The following is a 21,279-nucleotide window of genomic DNA, read 5'->3' as shown; positions in this document are numbered from 1 at the left end:
CAGCGTGAAATAGTTGAAATCAGTGACGTGTCACGTTTTGGAGTGACGTAATGACGTGACTCTCACTGGCTACGGTAACGGTGGAAAAAGAACCGGTTCTTTGGTGGAGCTCATTTAAGAACCGGCCCTGAACTAGAACCTGAACTAGAACCTGAACTAGAACCTGAACTAGCTCCTGGTTCTTTTTGGTGGAAAAGCCCTCTACACTTGATACGTCTAAACTTCTCATCATGGTTTTAGGCAGCGAGCCGTCCAGCCGTCCAGCCGTCCAGCCGTCCAGCCGTCCTGGGTGTGCGACGGCGCGCAGAGTGAGTGCAATGACTTGAAGCAGCCACCGGACGGCAGCACAACGAGAGATTGCAATTACCCAGGTGGCCACCAGAGGGCACCAGATGGCACAGTGGCTCAGAGTGGGGAATGGGTGTAATTACCCACACGGTCACTAGAGGCGTTCGGCGCGCTCAGCCTGGGATGGCGTGACGTCACTGGGCTCCATGCAGGGCTCGTTAGGCCTGCGGGGGCGTGCTGGATCTCTCGTGGCAGAGAAATCCGAGCGGCAGTGAACTGCACACGTTCCCAGGGATGCAGTGAAAAGAGGTGATAGGGAACAGCTGTGGCTGCACCGTGCACTGGTTGGTGAGAAGAGGAGAAGGGGAGAGGAGAGAGAAGAGAGGAGGGGGAGTCTGACTGAGTGCACAGGCACGACCGCCTCAGCTTACACACAGAGCCCAGGTCAGCTGTTCAGGCAGACTTGGACTCTTGGAGCAGAGGTGTGAGCTGAGGAGGAGGAGGCTCGTACGCTCGTGTGGTGATTCCCGTGGATGGCCGTCCACGCTCAGACACAACGATGCTTGGGAACAAGGGATCGGCGACCCAGAGTGTCCAGCGCTAACAATAAACACACAGCAATAATAAAATCACGTTATTCCAATTCCCGCCCAGACGCTAAGCCTTACTTGGTTGGACGAGGGGGAAATGTGCTGGCGGGTAAAATCCCTCGATTTGTGGCCGCGGGCGTTTCTCTGGCATCCCAGATAGGGCTTTTCCACCAAAAAGAACCAGGAGCTAGTTCGGGGCCGGGTTCGGTGCCAGGGCCAGTTTTTAAATGAGCATCACGGAAGAACCGGTTCTTTTTCCACCGTTAGCGGAGCCAGTGAGAGCTACGTCATTGTGTCAACTATGGCTGACAGCGCTCAAACAGGAACCAGGAGACGGACTGTACCAGGGGTTTAGTCCAGATCGCTCCATCACGTCTCTTCTTGTCTCTATTGGTGTTTGTTCACGTCCGTCTTGTTTTAGATAGGGGGGGAGAGGGGGGTCAGGGGCCCCCTGGTGGGATCTTTCATTCAGTTTTGAATCCACACTTACAGAAAAATGGAAGATGTGACTGTGCCGTTCATTATAGGGACGTCCCCATCACACTTTATGTCGCCGATACCGATCCGATCTTTCAAAATTGAGTATCGGCCGATACCGATACTTTCCTGATCCGATACTTACATTACTATTGCAAAGATACTCAATAGTGTATTTTTGGAGAACTAAGATGTCTGAAGCTAAAAGCACTATTGGCAGAAGATTTGTTTACCTAGAAATTATTGTAAAACTCACTTATTGAATCAAGATTCTTCTCAGAACGACTTAAGAACTTATTTAAACTTTATTCAGTCAGAACAACAAAAACCCAGTTACACTCTGCAGTCTTGTTTCTCTTATTTATCTTAACTTAAACTACTTCACCTGGATTCTGTGGCAAATAAAAAAGAATTAAAAATGAAACCCAGTGAATCAGTTTGACTAACATATAAAGTATAAAAACTACAACATAAACAGTATTCAGTAAAACCAATCAGAAGAACCCAGTTCTACTTCAAAGTGTCTTTGGCTGGTTGGGTTGAAAATAAGTCCTGAAAAAGTACAAATACAATAATAAAAATAAATAAATGTTAAACATAAATACTCTCAGGCTCCAATGTAACTTCTTTGTGTATTAAATTCCAGTTTACCTTAAAGCAGTATGAGAGGTTTGACCTGAATGTCACTAAACATTTACATTTCAATGAGAATTATAAAAACTTCATTCTACTTCAAAGTGGTAAAACCTGTTTGACTAAAGTACTCTGAACATAGTACTCTCAAAAACTTATTCAGAATATCCCAGTCTCCCTTCAAACTAGAGGAACCTTCTGGGTTCTTGTTTCACCATATCGCTGCCCTGTGGGGACTGAGCCTTTATTTTAAAATCCTTTATTTTAAAATCCTTTATTTTGAAGTGGAGACTTTGCTGCTTCGGTGATGCTTTTTCTTTAGTTGTTATAAACTGAGGGAACATCCACACGACGATAAAACGATCTTTGTCCTCCCTGTCCTTCTCCCAACAAACCGTCCACACCTCACTATGAACACGGCTCAACACGAGGCTTCAGGACATATAGTACACATGCCAGGCCTTTAGGGGCGCTGTGACTCACCAAACACAATAAAAACGCAGAAGAAGACAGACCACATAGGAATTTAGAAGTAGACTTCTGCATGTAAACACATAAACCACTGTATATAACTCTAGTTCCATAGGTCTATGGCCCCGCTCCGCCTGCTTCTAACTACTGCAGCTCCACCGCATAGACATAAACACGAGACGCCGCGCAGCCTGTCTCCGCCCACCGCTCCGTTACGTCAGAGCGGCCGCCATCTTGTGAGGGGCATGTCTGACCCGTCAGCCTAAACAAGTCTGTGTGACAGCGAAGTGTTTTCTGAAGAAAACCACGCAGATAAACATTAACATGACTGTGAAGAATCATTGCTTTCATTTTTAATTTGTTAAATTAAAAATGATTCCATTTATTTATTTATTTATTTAATGTAGCATACTTATAGAAAGTCTAGAGAGGAAATGGAAGCAGTTTGCAGACGGGACATTGGGACGCTGTCCTGTCCTTTTAGAGCAGCAACATGATGGAGCCATGACAACAATATGTAAAGTCTTTATTTACACACATTGTGACATTTATGTACAATGAACATGTACATTAGGGCACAAGTTATAACTTTTTTGGGTAAAATTCTTTAGATTTTTTTAACATATTTACACACAATAACATATTTACCTGTTATACTTTCATTTATTTTTACATAGTTACCTTTAATATTACATAGAAAATACTAGTTAGATATTTACCTATTACATATTTATTTATTGTTACACATTTATCTATTATTCCATATTATATGACATATTCTCTTCCAGCTCTTCATTTATTAGATGTTTCCCTCTCAGTTCCTCCAGAAGACCCCCCACTGTGCTCTTTGCCCTCCGTTCTCCATCTTTTATTCCTCTTCTCTCTTCTCAGACTCTCCACCTCAGCCATGGCTTCACTGAGTCTGGCTGTCAGAGCATCAGGACATGTGGGCAGTGATAGGAGAGGTCCTAGTGAGGACCAGATGGACCTGTTCAGAGTCCTGTGGTATCACATTAATTCACTGCTTGTGCAACATGCAATCAGTTGATCTGCTATCTTAATCAATATATATAATAATACTGTCTGTGTACATGTCAGTATGTCTAAAAGGAGTGAGGTGTGACATGTTGCTCTGCTGTTTGAGAACAGCCAGACAGTACTTCCTACTGGGATCAGGCTGAGGTTCTCCTGCTGGAACAGGCGGGGAACAGAACACTGACGGGTTCTGAGCAACTCATTTCTTTTGAAATGTAATATTCTACACACTGCAACTAAAATAGCCTCCGTTAGATGAACCCAATAGACGTTGATATTGTTGTTGTTGTTGTTGTTGTTGTTGTTGTTGTTGTTTGAGGGCGAGCTTAAGCCAGGGAATAGAGAGCATTTCCCACGGCTCCAGCTCATCTATGTCCCAAGTTAATGTTATATGAGCTAAACACAACGACAACAACAATAAATATGTTTGTCCTACCTGTGGAAGGTAATCCCACGCAGTCCATTGTCCTGATTTTGTCTGTTTGTACAACCTGCCAGCATAGACATATACACTAGACGCCTCACCGACTGGCAGGAACATACTGTACGTCAGTGCGGTCAGTTGTCAGCTATCTGAGTGTCATCAGTTATAAGTGCCCTAATGTACATGTTCATTGTACATAAATGTCCCATTGTGTGTAAATAAAGACTTTACATATTGTTGTCATGGCTCCATCATGTTGCTGCTCTAAAAGGACAGGACAGCGTCCCAATGTCCCGTCTGCAAACTTCTTCTATTTCCTCTCAAGACTTTCTATAAGTATGCTACATTAAATAAATAAATAAATAAATAAATAAATAAATAAATAAATAAATAAATAAAATAATTTTTTATTTAATATATTAAAAATGAAAGCAATGATTCTTCACAGTCATGTTAATGTTTATCTGCGTGGTTTTCTTCAGAAAACACTTCGCTGTCACACAGACTTGTTTAGGCTGACGGGTCAGACTTGCCCCTCACAAGATGGCGGCCGCTCTGACGTATCGGAGCGGTGGGCGGAGACAGGCTGCGCGGCGTCTGCTCTTTATTAAGACCCTTCATGTCAATGTCCACGCGTATCGCGAATCCGCGTGTGTCCGCGTGTGTCCGCGGGGCGCACACGATTGCATCCATACTCCACTCTGGTTTCACTTCCTTAACGTTCCATAACGTAACGTAACGATCCCGAAACTATCTCCACTTCTGCTGCCGGCGTTCTCCACCTTTCCTAAAGTACTTTATGTTTCACTTCAGGAGTTCTCAGCCTTAAAGTCTTTATTTGCTTTTAAATTGTGATTGTTCAGGCGGGGAGAAAGAGGGTGTCGTCCGGTAGGTTCTGGCGCATGCGCAGTCGGCGCGCACAGAGGCGACCAGGTCGCGCGGTCATAAAATGTGGGCTGCACGCGGTCCATTCGCGCAAGGGGGCGTATTACGATTTTGACGTCACGAGTGCCGCGCGTCCGTGCGGACATGCGCGGACATTGGTAGCATGGAGGGCCCTTTATGTCTGCGCATTCAACCCTCCTGTGTTGCGGCCAGGAAATCCACCAATCAGAGCGGCTGTAGAAGTCACATGACTGATTTTCAGGCCCTCCGCCAATTACAGCAGCGTTAGGAGTCACATGACTCAGGCACCTGTCCTCCACCAATCCAAGCCTCTGTAGCAGTCACGTGACTTGGTGATTCGCAGCAGCAGCAGCAGCAGCACTGAGACAAAACCTGAATTTTTCCATTTATCCGTTCTTCGTGTTTCTTTCTGAGTTATGAATAAAAACAAAGCGCGCGGCGTGTCGTGGGTGAAACCAGCAGAGCCGTCCTTCCTCAAGAAGTTTAAAAACGACGTGGGATTCAAAGAAGGCCCGGATGTTGACACGAAGGTAACAGTTTGACGGTTAGCATGTGAGCTAGCAGAGCTAGCAGCTTGAACAAATTTAATCTTAATGTTTTTCTCACACAAAACTAACCTCCAGTAGTGCTGTCACGATACCAACATTATGGTATTGATACCGATACCACCATGTAGTGAGATACTTTGGATACTTTTCCAAATAAAAAGAGAACAAAGAAAGTCATCAGCCTGTCTTCAGGAGGACCAGTGTCTTTAAATAGTTTGTTACTATGCAGTAATCTTTATAACATTAAAGGGCTAAAATAAAAGGTTTTCATATTATATTCTTTTATATTATTTATTATATTATATTTATAATACTAATATTTATAATAGCTTACATTTTTCCCAGAGCTATATTTTCATGGTATATAAGTTATTATCTGTGGTTCTTTGAACTCCTTCTGCAGGTCTGGGTGTTTGTCCTTCAGGAGGTTAGTAGGTTAGTAGTGTAGCAGGTTAGTAGGTTAGTAGGTTAGTAGTGTAGCAGGTTAGTAGTGTAGCAGGTTAGTCGTGTTTCCACTCTGGACCAGACGTGTTCTCTAACACTGTTTACACAGTGGAGCTTCAGTGTTGATGGAGACACCGTGCTCTTTGGTTTTGAAGCCAAAGTACTTCATATAGTACTTCTAGTACCTGTTTTTTCTACAAATTACGGCCTTGTGGATGTATCAGCTCTCTCTCTCTCTCTCTCGGAACGTTTCACGAATCACAAGCTCGCCAAGGAGTTCATCCTTTTTGCCTTCTTTATACAGTTGACCTCTGGTTAGAACCATGCTTTAAATTGAGTATGGTAACAGAAGTCACCACTGTACAGCTGCTTAAAGCTTAAAGCTTAAAGCTTAAAGCTTAAAGCCCACCATCTCTCTGATGCTGTCCAATATAGGGTTGTCACCATACCAGAATGTCAGTAGTCGATACCAAGACCTGTGAATTTCCATGATTCTCGATACTAATTCCATACCACAATTTACAAAAACAAAAAACAACAGAACTCATGTACTTTTAAATTCACTAATTTGCTTACAGAACTGCTTCAAACGGTGAAGTATTTAACACCACTGTGCTTCAACATCTTTTTGCACAGGATTTGAATTGCAGTACCAGCTGCCAAAAGGTAAACTATACATTCCTAAAGAACAGCAGTGGCCAATAGCCATCCAGTAAAAAAACAAACAATACAGTGCTTATAAATAACCAAACAACAGTGGTGTGGAGCCTGATCTCACATCACTGAAACCTCTAATACCAGGTTCCAGCAGGCAGAACTTAAGGATGGTAACTGATATTTGGGCTTGAGTTGCTCAAGCGCCTGTGTAGATGTGGACTTGGTCCATGACCAGGAACTCTGCTGCTGCCCTGTTCAGCTTTTTTGTCTCATTTGAATTTGAGTCATATTTTCTGTGCCTTTCAGAAGCTGCAGTGATTTCCTGCTGTGTTAGTGTGACTTTCCTCCTGCTCCTCCTGGTCCGACCCACACGGGTACTGTAAAGGAAAAAAACAAAAGCTTTTAGTTTAAATAACATAAGGTAAGAGACGGTCGGACAGTATCTCAACATGTCACCTTACGTAGACTGACGCAGACCTTACGTTAAACATCTACATGAGGGAGTAGACGCCTGCGCCCCGGCTGACTCAGAACGTAGGGATGTCCTGGTTAACCTGTAACGTGACACAACAGTGATAGGAAAGGAAACTCACTCACCTTGAATCCTCTCAACAAGTCGGGGGGCCTGTCTTTGAGGGGTTTGTCCAGGTTGGACGTGCGTCCTCCTTTCCTTTGAAAACTACTGAGGTAGTTTGCATGTCGGCTTGTTTCAGTCTCCAGTGTCTCCGTGTTTGTCCGCCTCCAATGCTAAATATTTCCACACGCAGTACCTCAGTACCTGTCCTGTCGACCAGACGACGTCTTGTACTTTCACTCTCACTTGCTGAAGCCATTTTTTTCTCAGTAGGTAGGTTTTCTTCTTCAGCGCCGCTGACTGCTCTGTGCTGCTCACACGCGTATACTGCCCCCTTCAGTTCCGCCAAGAATCGACACGGCGAGTGAAAAGTTGTATATTAGGTTCTGACGTTACCAGAAAAAAGAAAGTATCCAATCTTTTTTTTTGCGTCGGCATCGAATTGGTACAGAAGTATTGGTTCTTTGTGACAACCCTAGTCCAGTACCTTCTGACCGATGGTGTCCAGTACCTTCTCACCGATGGTGTCCAGTACCTTCTGACCGATGGTGTCCAGTTCCTTCTCACCGATGGTGTCCAGTACCTTCTGACCGATGGTGTCCAGTTCCTTCTCACCGATGGTGTCCAGTACCTTCTGACCGATGGTGTCCAGTACCTTCTGACCGATGGTGTCCAGCACCTTCTGACCGATGGTGTCCAGTTCCTTCTCACCGATGGTGTCCAGTTCCTTCTCACCGATGGTGTCCAGTACCTTCTGACCGATGGTGTCCAGCACCTTCTGACCGATGGTGTCCAGTTCCTTCTCACCGATGGTGTCCAGTACCTTCTGACCGATGGTGTCCAGTACCTTCTGACCGATGGTGTCCAGCACCTTCTGACCGATGGTGTCCAGCACCTTCTGACCGATGGTGTCCAGCACCTTCTCACCGATGGTGTCCAGCACCTTCTCACCGATGGTGTCCAATACTTTGGCCACACTGATTTTCAATGAGCGAGAAGATGGACAGTATTCAGCTGCTGCAGCTTTAAAATCGTAGCATTGCCAGTCTTTTCCATAAACATTGACATTTCTGTGTTTGTGCATAGTTTCCACACACTCCTATGGTAGCAGTGTAGTGTCTCGTTATCTCTTGATCTAAACGACCAAAGATGCGGTTGGGGAGCATGAAACTATGGCCACTGACCAGAGAGGTGTACTCCATTCTCAACTCTTTGAACTTGTGCCTTCTCAGGGCAGAAAACACTAAAGTTATTATTTTGTCCATAGAAGAATGTGAGGAGAGCCTTCGGTCTTTACACTCGTGGAGTTCATCTCAGCTGCTGCTCATTGTTTTGATGTCAGTGCTGTTCTCCTCCGAGAGCTGGCGTTTGAAAACGCTGACGTCTGGCTGCAGAGCGCCGCCTCGCTGGACTACGGCTTTGCTAACATCCATGTTGCTGTGTTGCTTTGCTAACATTGCTCATTGCTGTGTTGCTTTGGAAACACTGCATGTTGCTTTGTAAACATTGCTCATTGCTGTGTTGCTTTGGAAACACTGCGGCTCTCCTGAGTCTGGGGCAGGGTCTCGGGAGGTGCAGGGTGTCCTCCGTTCAGTTGCCGTGGCGACGGTAGAAGACGACAGCGTCACGTCTGTTTGACCTGATCCGAGGTGGAATCCAGGACTGGGTTTATGTCCACCGTCTCCTCTGAAGACAACGTTGCTGCTCCACATGCTTTAGTGTGACGACGGCCAACTCCTCGGGTTTCCCCTTCCTGTTCCGTCCAGAACCAGAGGTCCAGAACCAGAGGTCCAGAAACAGAGGTCCAGAAACAGAGGTCCAGAAACAGAGATGACAGCCGATGCTTTTTAACCCTAAAATTCCCATTCAGCTCGTCATTGTTGTTGTAAATACCGCCGCGGTCATCTTCCTGTCACATGACCTCAATGCGCTGCGTTGATTGGCTCGATGGATATATACTGGCTTCGGCCAAGAAGCGGCGGTGGCGGTGGCGCTCTCTGCCACACAACATGAACTTTGACCCAGTTTCCACCGGAGATAGTGGGTAATGCAACAAATAGCAAAACAGCTAAAGAGTAAATAACAAGCCTGAACTCTTTGTTTTCCAAAATGGCGTTTGTGTGTTTGTAAATGAACCGTTGAAATGTAGAGGAGTTCCAGTAGCGCTAACACGCCGTGTCTCCTCACTCCGTCTCAGAGGCAGCTCATGCCGTCACTGGATGACGACAGCGGCAGCGACCGCGAGGACGAGCTGCCTCAGGTGGTGGTGCTGAAGGAGGGAGACCTGAGCCAGGAGGAGGTGAAGAAGATGAAGGGGGAGCACAGCCAGGAGGAGGTGAAGAAGATGAAAGGTGAGGCTGATAGATCTTTAACAATCCCCTCAGGAGCTTGTCAGACTGCCGCTCTGCTCTCTGCCCGGCCTGCAGGTGGCGACGATCCGGCCGACGGCAAAATCCTCTTCAAGAAACCGGCCAAGCGCTCCTCCTCCGACAGATTCCAGGGCATCACGGCCAGCTCCAGCAAGAAGAAGAGGAATGAGGGAGGAGAGAAGAAAAAGGAGGAGGAGGAGGAGGAGGAGGTGAAGCCCAGGAAGACGGTGAAGAACACCAGCCTGCTGTCGTTCGGAGGAGACGAGGAAGAGGAGGATGAGGACTGAGACTCCTCCTGGCCCGCGGCCTGTCCCACAATAATCCAAACGTTTAAACCTTTTTACTTTTAGCAGATGTGAGGGTGCTGCTGTGCTCAGTGACCAGAAGGGGGCAGCACAGACCAATTACTCTGAACAGTTACATCCATGTCTCACTTCATTCAAGTAACAGAAACACGTGAAACACTGCAGGTCCACCCTCCGCCCTCCACCCTCCACCCTCCGCCTTCCACACCTTTATTTCCCAGAGCTCTTTCTATTTAATGCTAAAAATGTGATAATTCCATTAAAACCTCCTCAAATGATTGATTTATTTGAAGAAACCGTTTCGACAAAACTTCAAGAAAATTTAAAAATGTCAGTCAGCTGCCCCTTCTTTTTTTAACTTTCTACAACTGTGTGTGTGTGTGTGTGTGTGTGTGTGTGTGTGTGTGTGTGTGTGTGTGTGTGTGTGTGTGTGTGTGTGTGTGTGTGTGTGTGTGTGTGTGTGTGTGTGTGTGTGTGTGTGTGTGTGTGTGTGTGTGTGTGTGTGTGTGTGTGTGTGTGTGTGTGTGTGTGTGTGTGTGTGTGTGGCTCCTCATTCGGTGCTGCGCTGGATGTTTGAATGTATCATGGCTTGTATCGACGGTGGAGCTCCAACTCTTCATTTCGGGAAAAAAAAAAGTGTATTTTTATCAATGCAGCTGTAAAATGTGACTTTGTGTTTTTTGTTTGTTTGATAGATGAAACATTAAAAATCAACAGAAAGAGCTGTGTGTGTGTGTGTGTGTGTGTGTGTGTGTGTGTGTGTGTGTGTGTGTGTGTGTGTGTGTGTGTGTGTGTGTGTGTGTGTGTGTGTGTGTGTGTGTGTGTGTGTGTGTGTGTGTGTGTGTGTGTGTGTGTGTGTGTGTGTGTGTGTGTGTGTGTGTGTGTGTGTGTGTACCTGGGCTCATCAGGAGTCTCATCTTAGATTCCTACAAAAAATATTTCTGCACCAAAACAGAAATTGAAAAGTTAAATAGTGTGTACGCACACACTTTCCTTTTCTAGGTCCAGTCCACCTGGAAGGTGGACAGTTCAGGCCCCGCCCCCAACACGCCCACTTTCTACCATTAAGGACCAATGCAAAGTGCCTCATCAATATTTTTACATCTCAATCAGCTGATCGAGGACATTTGAGCTAAATCCTGAATTTTATGGAGAGAGACTAGTGATGGAGGAGGTGGAGGTTAGGAGATATCTGGTGTCACACCTATCCACCGCTCTGTACAGGGGTGTCCAAACTACGGCCTGCGGGACATTTTTAATTGGCCCGAGGCAAATTCCCCAAAAATACTGCAACATGGCCGGCACATGAAACTTGGCTTGGCGGTAATGCATTTCTTTGTTTGACCTCTAGAGGGGGCTATGGGGGATATACGTTTTGTCTGATGATCCTGAACAAAAGCAGACTGAGAACTAAAACAACCGTCTCTGTGACGTCCTTCACATCTCAAGCACCAAGCTGACTCCAGACCTGCAGGACGAAGCAGGTCAATATGTTCCACATTCAGCGTGTTATTAAGCCCGATTACATAATCCTAATCATAGCACTTTGAAAACAAATATTAGCTGATCTGTTAACAGACCAAAGTCATTTGATGGGCTCAGTCGTAGAGTCGGTCGTCCAATAACCGGTGGGTTGGCGGTTCGAATCCTACTCTATCAAAACAGTCATTGTCGTTGTTTCCTTGGGCAAGGCACTTTACCCACAATGTTGGTGCCAGGCCTCTGTCAGCAGCCACAACGTAGCTTAGCATCACTGGAGGGTCTGGTGTGAATGAATCATGGTCTCTGGATGCGCTTTCAGTCCGCGCGAAGAAAGCGCTATATAAATCCAAGCCATTATTAATAATAATAATATTATTTGCGTAACAAGCTTGAAATATATAATTGATATTTGATCCACACCCTCCTCCCATACAGGCCTGTCAATCAGAGGCAGATGGTAGAGAATGAACTGACACCCTTTGTCCTTCTGAAAGAATAGAAATCGTCCATGAAAAGCAGCGGAGAGGATCAATAAACCAGGTGAGGCCATATGTAGGTTAATTAATAATCAGTTCTATCCACCGCTCTGTATCAATAATAATCAGTTCTATCCACCGCTCTGTATCAATAATCAGTTCTATCCACCGCTCTGTATCAATAATCAATCAGTCCTATCCACCGCTCTGTATCAATAATAATCAGTCCTATCCACCGCTCTGTATCAATAATAATCAGTTCTATCCACCGCTCTGTATCAATAATCAATCAGTTCTATCCACCGCTCTGTATCAATAATCAATCAGTTCTATCCACCGCTCTGTATCAATAATCAATCAGTTCTATCCACCGCTCTGTATCAATAATAATCAGTTCTATCCACCGCTCTGTATCAATAATCAATCAGTTCTTAAGATTCCATTGAACTCCTCCAGCAGTTTGTCCCCCAGAGGAGAAACACCAGGGACAATGAACAGGACATAAAACAGCAGGGAGGGGGGGCAAAGACCCCAGGAAGTCTCCAGTCCTCTCTCCATTTCCCTCCCTTGGCTTTATTGATGGAGAAGCTGTTTATGGAAGCTTGTCTTCTTCACTTAATGGATGTTTGTTGGGGCACCTGAGCTACCAGACCTGTCCAGGGTGAAGCTTAGGGGGGTACCTGAGCTACCAGACCTGTCCAGGGTGAAGCTTAGGGGGGTACCTGAGCTACCAGACCTGTCCAGGGTGAAGCTTAGGGGGGTACCTGAGCTACCAGACCTGTCCAGGGTGAAGCTTAGGGGGGTACCGGAGCTACCGGACCTGTCCAGGGCGAGGCTTAGGGGGGAACCAGAGCTACCAGACCTGTCCAGGGCGAGGCTTAGTGGGGAACCAGAGCTACCAGACCTGTCAGGGGCGGGGCTTAGGGGGGTACCTGAGCTACCGGACCTGTCCAGGGCGGGGCTTAGGGAGGTACCTGAGCTACCAGACCTGTCCAGGGCGAGGCCTAGGGAGGTACCTAAGCTACCAGACCTGTCCAGGGCGAGGCTTAGGGGGGTACCAGCACTACCAGACCTGTCAGGGGTGGGGCTTGGGCCCATACCTGAGCTACTAGATCTGCTTGCGCATGCGCCTTCCGATGCCGTGGCACATTGTGATTGGCTGTGACGTTTCACATTATTACTGGCTGCAAGTTTCTCCCGTCACAGTGTGAATAAGTTAGGAAGCTAACGTTAGCTTTAAGTTAGCTTCATAGCTTCATGGAAAGCTAACGTGGCTGTGTGAGGTGAACAGGACGCTGCGAAGGGTTTTACGCCTCTGAATGTCTCGAACCAGCAGCGATCTGTCTGGTTTAACTTCAGGAGAGACTGAAGGTGTCTGGTTTAACTTCAGGAGAGACTGAAGGTGTCTGGTTTAACTTCAGGAGAGACTGGAGGTGTCTGGTTTAACTTCAGGAGGGTGTAGAGACTGGAGGTGTCTGGTTTAACTTCAGGAGAGACTGAAGGTGTCTGGTTTAACTTCAGGAGAGACTGGAGGTGTCTGGTTTAACTTCAGGAGAGACTGGAGGTGTCTGGTTTAACTTCAGGAGAGACTGGAGGTGTCTGGTTTAACTTCAGGAGAGACTGGAGGTGTCTGGTTTAACTTCAGGAGAGACTGAAGGTGTCTGGTTTAACTTCAGGAGAGACTGGAGGTGTCTGGTTTAACTTCAGGAGAGACTGGAGGTGTCTGGTTTAACTTCAGGAGAGACTGGAGGTGTCTGGTTTAACTTCAGGAGAGACTGGAGGTGTCTGGTTTAACTTCAGGAGAGACTGGAAGTGTCTGGTTTAACTTCAGGAGTTACTGGAGGTGTCTGGTTTAACTTCAGGAGTTACTGGAAGTGTCTGGTTTAACTTCAGGAGGGTGTAGAGACTGGAGGTGTCTGGTTTAACTTCAGGAGAGTGTAGAGACCGGAGGTGTCTGGTTTAACTTAAGGAGGGTGTAGAGACTGAAGGTGTCTGGTTTAACTTCAGGAGGGTGTAGAGACTGGAGGTGTCTGGTTTAACTTCAGGAGAGTGTCGAGACTGGAGGTGTCTGGTTGAGCAGGTGAGCTCAGAGCAGGTGAGCTCAGAGCAGCTGAGCTGCTTAACCCAACTACTGGACGAAAAGAACCGCACGGAAAGAACCGGATTCCTAAACCGAAAAGGTGATTGCCTTCCAGTTTCTCTCTGTTTTTGCTTTGTTTTAGCTGTTTTAGCTCCTATTAGCACCTGTTTAGCCATGGCTTCCCCCTCCTCTCCTCCTATTTTTTCCTGCTCCAAATGTCAGATGTTTAGCTACACCTCGACCTCAGTTACTGACACAGGGACCTGTGAAAAGTGTAGCTTTATTGTAGCACTTGAGGCGAGGCTGAGTCAGCTTGAGGAACGTCTCCTCTCTGTCCAGCTTAGGGCTAGCCCTGTAGCTAGTAAACAGCCGCCAGGTTTAGCTGGAGGGGAGCGTTCTAGCTTAGCAGCGCAGGTAGCTGCTAACTTTAACCCCCCCTCAGTGGCCCCCGAGCAGCCGGGGGAACAGGGCGGTTGGGTGACTGCCAGGGGTAAACGTAGCAGCAAGAAGTCTACCGGACACCCCCGCTACACCCCGCAGGCCTCCGTCAGTGTCTCCAATATGTTTGCCCCACTCAGCAGCACGCTGGCTGAGAAGGACACGCTGGTTATTGGCTCCTCTATAGTGAGACACGTTAACCTAGGACAACCAGCGGCCACAGTTAGCTGCCTGCCTGGGGCCAGAGCAGGCGACATAGAGTCCCAGCTAAAGCTAATGACCAAGAGTAAACGGAGATTTAAAGGGATTATAATCCACTGCGGTGGAAACGACGTTCGCCTGAAGAAGTCTGAGGTCCTCAAAGCTAACGGAGAGTCAGTGTGCTCATACCGCCGACCATTTCAGACGAAGTAGTTTTCTCTGGCCCCCTCCCAAACCTCATCAGGGACCAGATGTTTAGCCGCACGTCATCTTTTAACCGCTGGCTGTCAGGGTGGTGTCCCAGTAACTCGGTAGGCTTCATTAATAATTGGAAGTCCTTCTGGGACAAGCCTGGTCTCATCAGGAGGGACGGCATCCATCCCACGTTGGATGGAGCGTACCTCTTATCTAGAAACAGAGTTAAAAGCTTAGCTCCTCCATCCTGACGTAGCAGAGTGGGGACCAGGCAACAGAGTGGCAGTCCTACACGCCTCTCTGAGTTTCCCTCTGGGCAGTCACCAACCATAGCTAACTTAGTTAAACATCCCATAGAGACTGTGTCTATCCCTCGGACCACCACAAGTATAAAACTATCTAAACCTAGGAAAATAACTTCTAATGACTACAAAAACTTCATCCGTATCAAGTGTGAAACTAGACAAAATCAAGACAAAAAAATTAAATGTGGTTTCCTAAACATTAGATCTTTATCATCCAAAGCTCTTCTAGTCAATGATCTGATAACCGAACACAACATTGATCTCTTTGGATTAACAGAAACCTGGCTACGTAAAGATGAGTATGTTAGTCTAAATGAAGCCTCCCCTCCAAGTCATATTAACACTCAAATAGCTCGTGAAAGTGGTCGAGGAGGGGGCGTGGCAGCCATCTTTAACTCTCAGTTACTAATTAACATGAACCCAAAACCCAACTTTAGTTCTTTTGAGAGTCTGAGCATGACCATGCCACACCCGTCAAATAAAATAGTAAACTCTGTAGAATTTGTAATCATTTATCGTCCTCCTGGACCTTATTCAACTTTTCTAACTGAATTCTCTGAATTGTTGTCAGATGTAGCCCTGACTAAAGATAAGGTTATCATGGTAGGAGACTTCAATGTTCATGTTGACCTAGAAAATGATAGTTTCAGTGCAGCTTTAAATCTACACTTGACTCTCTAGGTTTCTCTCAGGTAGTAGACGGGCCTACCCATAAACATCTACACACCTTAGACCTTATTCTAACTTATGGTTTGAATATAGAGCATCTGACCATCTCTCCTCACAATGATTTCCTGTCAGATCACTTCTTAATAACCTTTGACTTTGTTCTAAATAGTTATAAACCTCCAGCTAAAGCCGTGTTAACCAGGTCTCTCTCTGATAACATAGTAACTAAATTCAAGGAAAGAATTCCCTCTGCTATAGAATCAGTAGTGAATCTTCCTGACCCGTATACTGTTGCTAGCTCAGACATTGAATACCTAACAAACAGTCTGACAGATATGCTAAAAACAACGCTAGACGACATAGCTCCTCAAAAAATGAAAATGAAAAAACAGGAAAAGTCCTCCCCATGGTTTAACTCATCAACCCGCCAGCTTAAACAACGCTCCCGTAGATTAGAAAGAACTTGGCGTTCAACAAAAACAGAGCTAGATTATATAGCCTGGAAGGATAGCTTCAAAACTTATAAGAAAGCTCTGAGTAGAAGTAGAACTAATTACTACTCATCCTTAATAGAGGAAAACAAAAACAACCCTCGGTTTCTTTTCAGTACTGTAGCCAAACTGACCAAGAACCAAAATAGCGTTGAGCCCACCATTCCTATCAATATATGTAGTGAGGACTTCATGAAGTTCTTTCAAAATAAAATTACAACGCTTAGGGATAACATCCATCAAACCCTACCGTCCGTTAGCCCCATAACAGAGGAACTGGTTAAACCTAACAGTCATCTGGAATGCTTTCAGCAAATACAACTAGTCGAACTAAATTCCCTTATTTCTTCTGCTAAACCAACTACTAGCCTGTTGGACCCAATTCCTACTAGAATTCTGAAAGAGGCACTGCCACTAATTAATAATTCTATACTCGCAATTATTAACCAGTCTCTATCAATAGGCTATGTGCCCCAATCCTTTAAACTAGCAGTTATTAAACCTCTCATTAAGAAGCCAAACTTAGACACAAGCCTTCTCTCAGACTACAGGCCCATCTCCAACCTTCCTTTCCTGTCAAAGGTTCTGGAGAAAGTAGTGGCTAAACAACTCCAGGATTATCTGCAGGAGAATAATCTGTTAGAGGACCTTCAGTCCAGCTTCAGAATGAACCACAGTACAGAGACTGCTCTGCTAAAAGTTACTAATGACCTTCTAATGGCCTCAGATAGAGCTCTTCTATCTGCTTTACTTCTTCTGGACCTTAGTACTGCATTTGATACTGTCCATCATAATATACTCTTAAGGAGATTAGAAGATGCCGTCGGCATTAAAAACTTAGCCTTAAACTGGTTTAAATCATATTTATCTGACCGGTTTCAATTTGTTCATGTAAATAACAAATCTTCAATACATGAACGGGTCCGGTGTGGAGTACCACAAGGCTCCGTCCTCGGACCGATATTGTTTAATCTCTATATGTTGCCACTCGGAAATATAATTAGGAAACACAGCATTAACTTTCATTGTTATGCAGATGATACTCAGCTATATTTATCAATTAAAGCCAATCAGGCCGACCAACTTGTTAAACTAGAGTCCTGCCTCAGGGACGTTAAGTCCTGGATGTCTATCAACTTCTTAATGCTCAACACATCCAAGACTGAGGTTCTAATCCTAGGTCCTAAAAAGCTCAGGGATTACTTTTCAGACAGTCTGATTAGGTTAGATAATATTACCTTAACCTCTAACAGTGATATTAGGAACCTGGGTGTTATTTTTGATCAGGATCTGTCCTTTATTTCCCATGTTAAACATGTCTCCAGGACAGCCTTCTTCCATCTAAGGAATATTGCAAAAATTAGAAACTTCTTGTCCTTCAAAGATGCAGAAAAAATTATTCATGCCTTTGTGACTTCAAGATTAGATTATTGTAACTCCCTAATGTCAGGATGTCCAAACTCCTCTGTTAGGACCTTACAGCTAGAGCAGAACGCTGCTGCACGTTTACTAACCAGAACTGGAAGAAGAGAGCACATCTCCCCAGTCTTAGCATCCTTACACTGGCTTCCAATTAAATCTAGAATAGAATTCAAGATCCTTCTGATCACATATAAAACTCTTCATCAGAAGGCTCCGTCCTATATCGAGAAACTTCTAGAAGGGTCTCACCCTCCACGAGCCCTTCGCTCTGAGGATGCAGGACTGTTGGTAATCCCTAAAGTCCATAAAAGTAAAAGAGGAGGCAGGAGTTTCAGCCATATGGCTCCTTTACTCTGGAATCAACTACCAGCCTCGGTCCGAAAGGCCGACACCATTAGTTTATTTAAGAGTAGACTAAAAACATTCCTATTTGATAAAGCTTATCCTTAGGAATAAAATAGGAATAAAATAGGACCACTAAGTTGAGCTGCTATAGGCCTAGACTGCTGAGGGGATTTTTTCTCTCCCGTTAAAGGGAGGAACTCTACATTTGGAGGTTCTGTTTCTTGTCTTTCTTTCTTTCTCTCTGTGTAACAACATTACTGGAGCCACCAGACACTGCCGCAGTCTTTTTTTATCCCTGACAGGAGGGGAGCAGGATCCAGGGGATCAGACCCAAGACTCACAGAGTGGAGTTACGACGGTCCTACTACCCAACCCCACCACAGCACCGGGACCCCACCGCAACGGCACGGCCCTTAAACTCCAGACTGAGATTGGCTCATCATCAGACCAACGCTCATCATAGACTTTTCTTAGTATTTGTACTTATCTGGCCTGTCTGCCACTCTCTCTCTCCCTCTTCTTTTCCTCTCTCTCCCTGTCCTATCCCATGTACTTCTCCCCCCAACCGGTCAAGGCGGATGGCCGTCCTTCCAGAGTCTAGGGTCCGCCCCACGGTTTCTTCCTGAAGAGGGAGTTCTTGAACTTCTCTCCATGCGAGGGAGTTTTTCCTGGCCACTGTTGCTTGTTACACCTGCTTGCTTTGGAAGGGTTTAGTTGGGTCCTGTTGTACTCTATCATTGTAAGAGCGCTTTGAGATGTTTGTTGATGTGATTTAGCGCTTTACAAATAAAATTGAATTGAATTGAATTGAATTGGTTTAACTTCAGGAGAGTGTAGAGACTGAGGGTGTCTGGTTTAACTTCAGGAGAGTGTAGAGACTGGAGGTGTCTGGTTTAACTTCAGGAGGGTGTAGAGACTGGAGGTGTCTGGTTTAACTTCAGGAGGGTGTAGAGACTGAAGGTGTCTGGTTTAACTTCAGGAGAGTGTAGAGACTGAAGGTGTCTGGTTTAACTTCAGGAGAGTGTAGAGACTGGAGGTGTCTGGTTTAACTTCAGGAGAGTGTAGAGACTGAAGGTGTCTGGTTTAACTTCAGGAGGGTGTAGAGACTGAAGGTGTCTGGTTTAACTTCAGGAGAGTGTTGAGACTGAGGGTGTCTGGAGGTGTCTGGTTTAACTTCAGGAGAGTGTAAAGACTGAAGGTGTCTGGTTTAACTTCAGGAGGGTGTAGAGACTGGAGGTGTCTGGTTTAACTTCAGGAGGGTGTAGAGACTGAAGGTGTCTGGTTTAACTTCAGGAGGGTGTAGAGACTGAAGGTGTCTGGTTTAACTTCAGGAGAGTGTCGAGACTGAGGGTGTCTGGTTTAACTTCAGGAGGGTGTAGAGACTGGAGGTGTCTGGAGGTGTCTGGTTTAACTTCAGGAGAGTGTAGAGACTGGAGGTGTCTGGTTTAACTTCAGGAGAGTGTAGAGACTGAAGGTGTCTGGTTTAACTTCAGGAGAGTGTAGAGACTGGAGGTGTCTGGTTTAACTTCAGGAGAGTGTAGAGACTGAAGGTGTCTGGTTTAACTTCAGGAGGGTGTAGAGACTGAAGGTGTCTGGTTTAACTTCAGGAGGGTGTAGAGACTGGAGGTGTCTGGTTTAACTTCAGGAGGGTGTAGAGACTGAAGGTGTCTGGTTTAACTTCAGGAGAGACTGAAGGTGTTTGGTTTACTTTCAGGGGAATGTAGAGACTGAAGGTGTCTGGTTTAACTTCAGGAGAGACTGAAGGTGTTTGGTTTACTTTCAGGGGAATGTAGAGACTGAAGGTGTCTGGTTTAACTTCAGGAGGGTGTAGAGACTGGAGGTGTCTGGTTTAACTTCAGGAGAGTGTTGAGACTGAGGGTGTCTGGAGGTGTCTGGTTTAACTTCAGGAGGGTGTAGAGACTGGAGGTGTCTGGTTTAACTTCAGGAGAGTGTAGAGACTGAAGGTGTCTGGTTTAACTTCAGGAGAGTGTTGAGACTGAGGGTGTCTGGAGGTGTCTGGTTTAACTTCAGGAGGGTGTAGAGACTGGAGGTGTCTGGAGGTGTCTGGTTTAACTTCAGGAGGGTGTAGAGACTGGAGGTGTCTGGAGGTGTCTGGTTTAACTTCAGGAGGGTGTAGAGACTGAAGGTGTCTGGTTTAACTTCAGGAGAGTGTAGAGACTGGAGGTGTCTGGTTTAACTTCAGGAGGGTGTAGAGACTGAGAGTGTCTGGTTTAACTTCAGGAGGGTGTAGAGACTGAAGGTGTCTGGTTTAACTTCAGGAGGGTGTAGAGACTGAAGGTATCTGGTTTAACTTCAGGAGGGTGTAGAGACTGAAGGTGTCTGGTTTAACTTCAGGAGAGTGTTGAGACTGAGGGTGTCTGGAGGTGTCTGGTTTAACTTCAGGAGGGTGTAGAGACTGAAGGTGTCTGGTTTAACTTCAGGAGGGTGTAGAGACTGGAGGTGTCTGGTTTAACTTCAGGAGGGTGTAGAGACTGAGGTGTCTGGTTTAACTTCAGGAGGGTGTAGAGACTGGAAGTGTCTGGTTTAACTTCTGGAGGGTGTAGAGACTGAAGGTGTCTGGTTTAACTTCAGGAGAGTGTTGAGACTGAGGGTGTCTGGAGGTGTCTGGTTTAACTTCAGGAGGGTGTATAGACTGGAGGTGTCTGGTTTAACTTCAGGAGAGTGTAGAGACTGGAGGTGTCTGGTTTAACTTCAGGAGAGTGTAGAGACTGGAGGTGTCTGGTTTAACTTCAGGAGAGTGTAGAGACTGGAGGTGTCTGGTTTAACTTCAGGAGGGTGTAGAGACTGGAGGTGTCTGGAGGTGTCTGGTTTAACTTCAGGAGGGTGTAGAGACTGGAGGTGTCTGGAGGTGTCTGGTTTAACTTCAGGAGGGTGTAGAGACTGGAAGTGTCTGGTTTAACTTCAGGAGAGTGTAGAGACTGGAGGTGTCTGGTTTAACTTCAGGAGAGTGTAGAGACTGAAGGTGTCTGGTTTAACTTCAGGAGAGTGTAGAGACTGGAGGTGTCTGGTTTAACTTCAGGAGAGTGTAGAGACTGAAGGTGTCTGGTTTAACTTCAGGAGGGTGTAGAGACTGAAGGTGTCTGGTTTAACTTCAGGAGGGTGTAGAGACTGGAGGTGTCTGGTTTAACTTCAGGAGGGTGTAGAGACTGAAGGTGTCTGGTTTAACTTCAGGAGAGACTGAAGGTGTTTGGTTTACTTTCAGGGGAATGTAGAGACTGAAGGTGTCTGGTTTAACTTCAGGAGAGACTGAAGGTGTTTGGTTTACTTTCAGGGGAATGTAGAGACTGAAGGTGTCTGGTTTAACTTCAGGAGGGTGTAGAGACTGGAGGTGTCTGGTTTAACTTCAGGAGAGTGTTGAGACTGAGGGTGTCTGGAGGTGTCTGGTTTAACTTCAGGAGGGTGTAGAGACTGGAGGTGTCTGGTTTAACTTCAG

The 21,279-nt window shown here is 45.8% G+C and overlaps 1 protein-coding gene across 1 annotated transcript; it reads left to right on the top strand.

Annotated features, from left to right (window-relative positions):
• Positions 1–5,139: 5,139 nt before the first annotated feature.
• Positions 5,140–10,445, top strand: kiaa1143 (KIAA1143 ortholog). Its single transcript, XM_080472150.1, has 3 exons — positions 5,140–5,354; positions 9,245–9,398; positions 9,474–10,445. The coding sequence occupies exons 1-3, from the start codon at positions 5,241–5,243 to the stop codon at positions 9,701–9,703; spliced, it is 498 nt and encodes a 165-aa protein (XP_080328276.1). The 5' UTR covers positions 5,140–5,240; the 3' UTR covers positions 9,704–10,445.
• The last annotated feature ends 10,834 nt before the right edge of the window (positions 10,446–21,279 follow it).

The sequence above is a fragment of the Lipophrys pholis genome (assembly GCF_963383615.2).
Source record: "Lipophrys pholis genome assembly, chromosome: 9".
NCBI classification, from domain to species: domain Eukaryota; kingdom Metazoa; phylum Chordata; class Actinopteri; order Blenniiformes; family Blenniidae; genus Lipophrys; species Lipophrys pholis.
This window is presented reverse-complemented; position numbering and strand designations above follow the sequence as displayed.

Excerpts from the sequence above, each read along its gene's own strand:
- kiaa1143 (XM_080472150.1), top strand. The coding sequence starts at position 5,241 with ATGAATAAAAACAAAGCGCGCGGCGTGTCGTGGGTGAAACCAGCAGAG. Across the intron at positions 5,355-9,244 it reads GCCCGGATGTTGACACGAAG|AGGCAGCTCATGCCGTCACT; the intron begins GTAACAGTTTGA and ends ACTCCGTCTCAG. Across the intron at positions 9,399-9,473 it reads GGAGGTGAAGAAGATGAAAG|GTGGCGACGATCCGGCCGAC; the intron begins GTGAGGCTGATA and ends CCCGGCCTGCAG.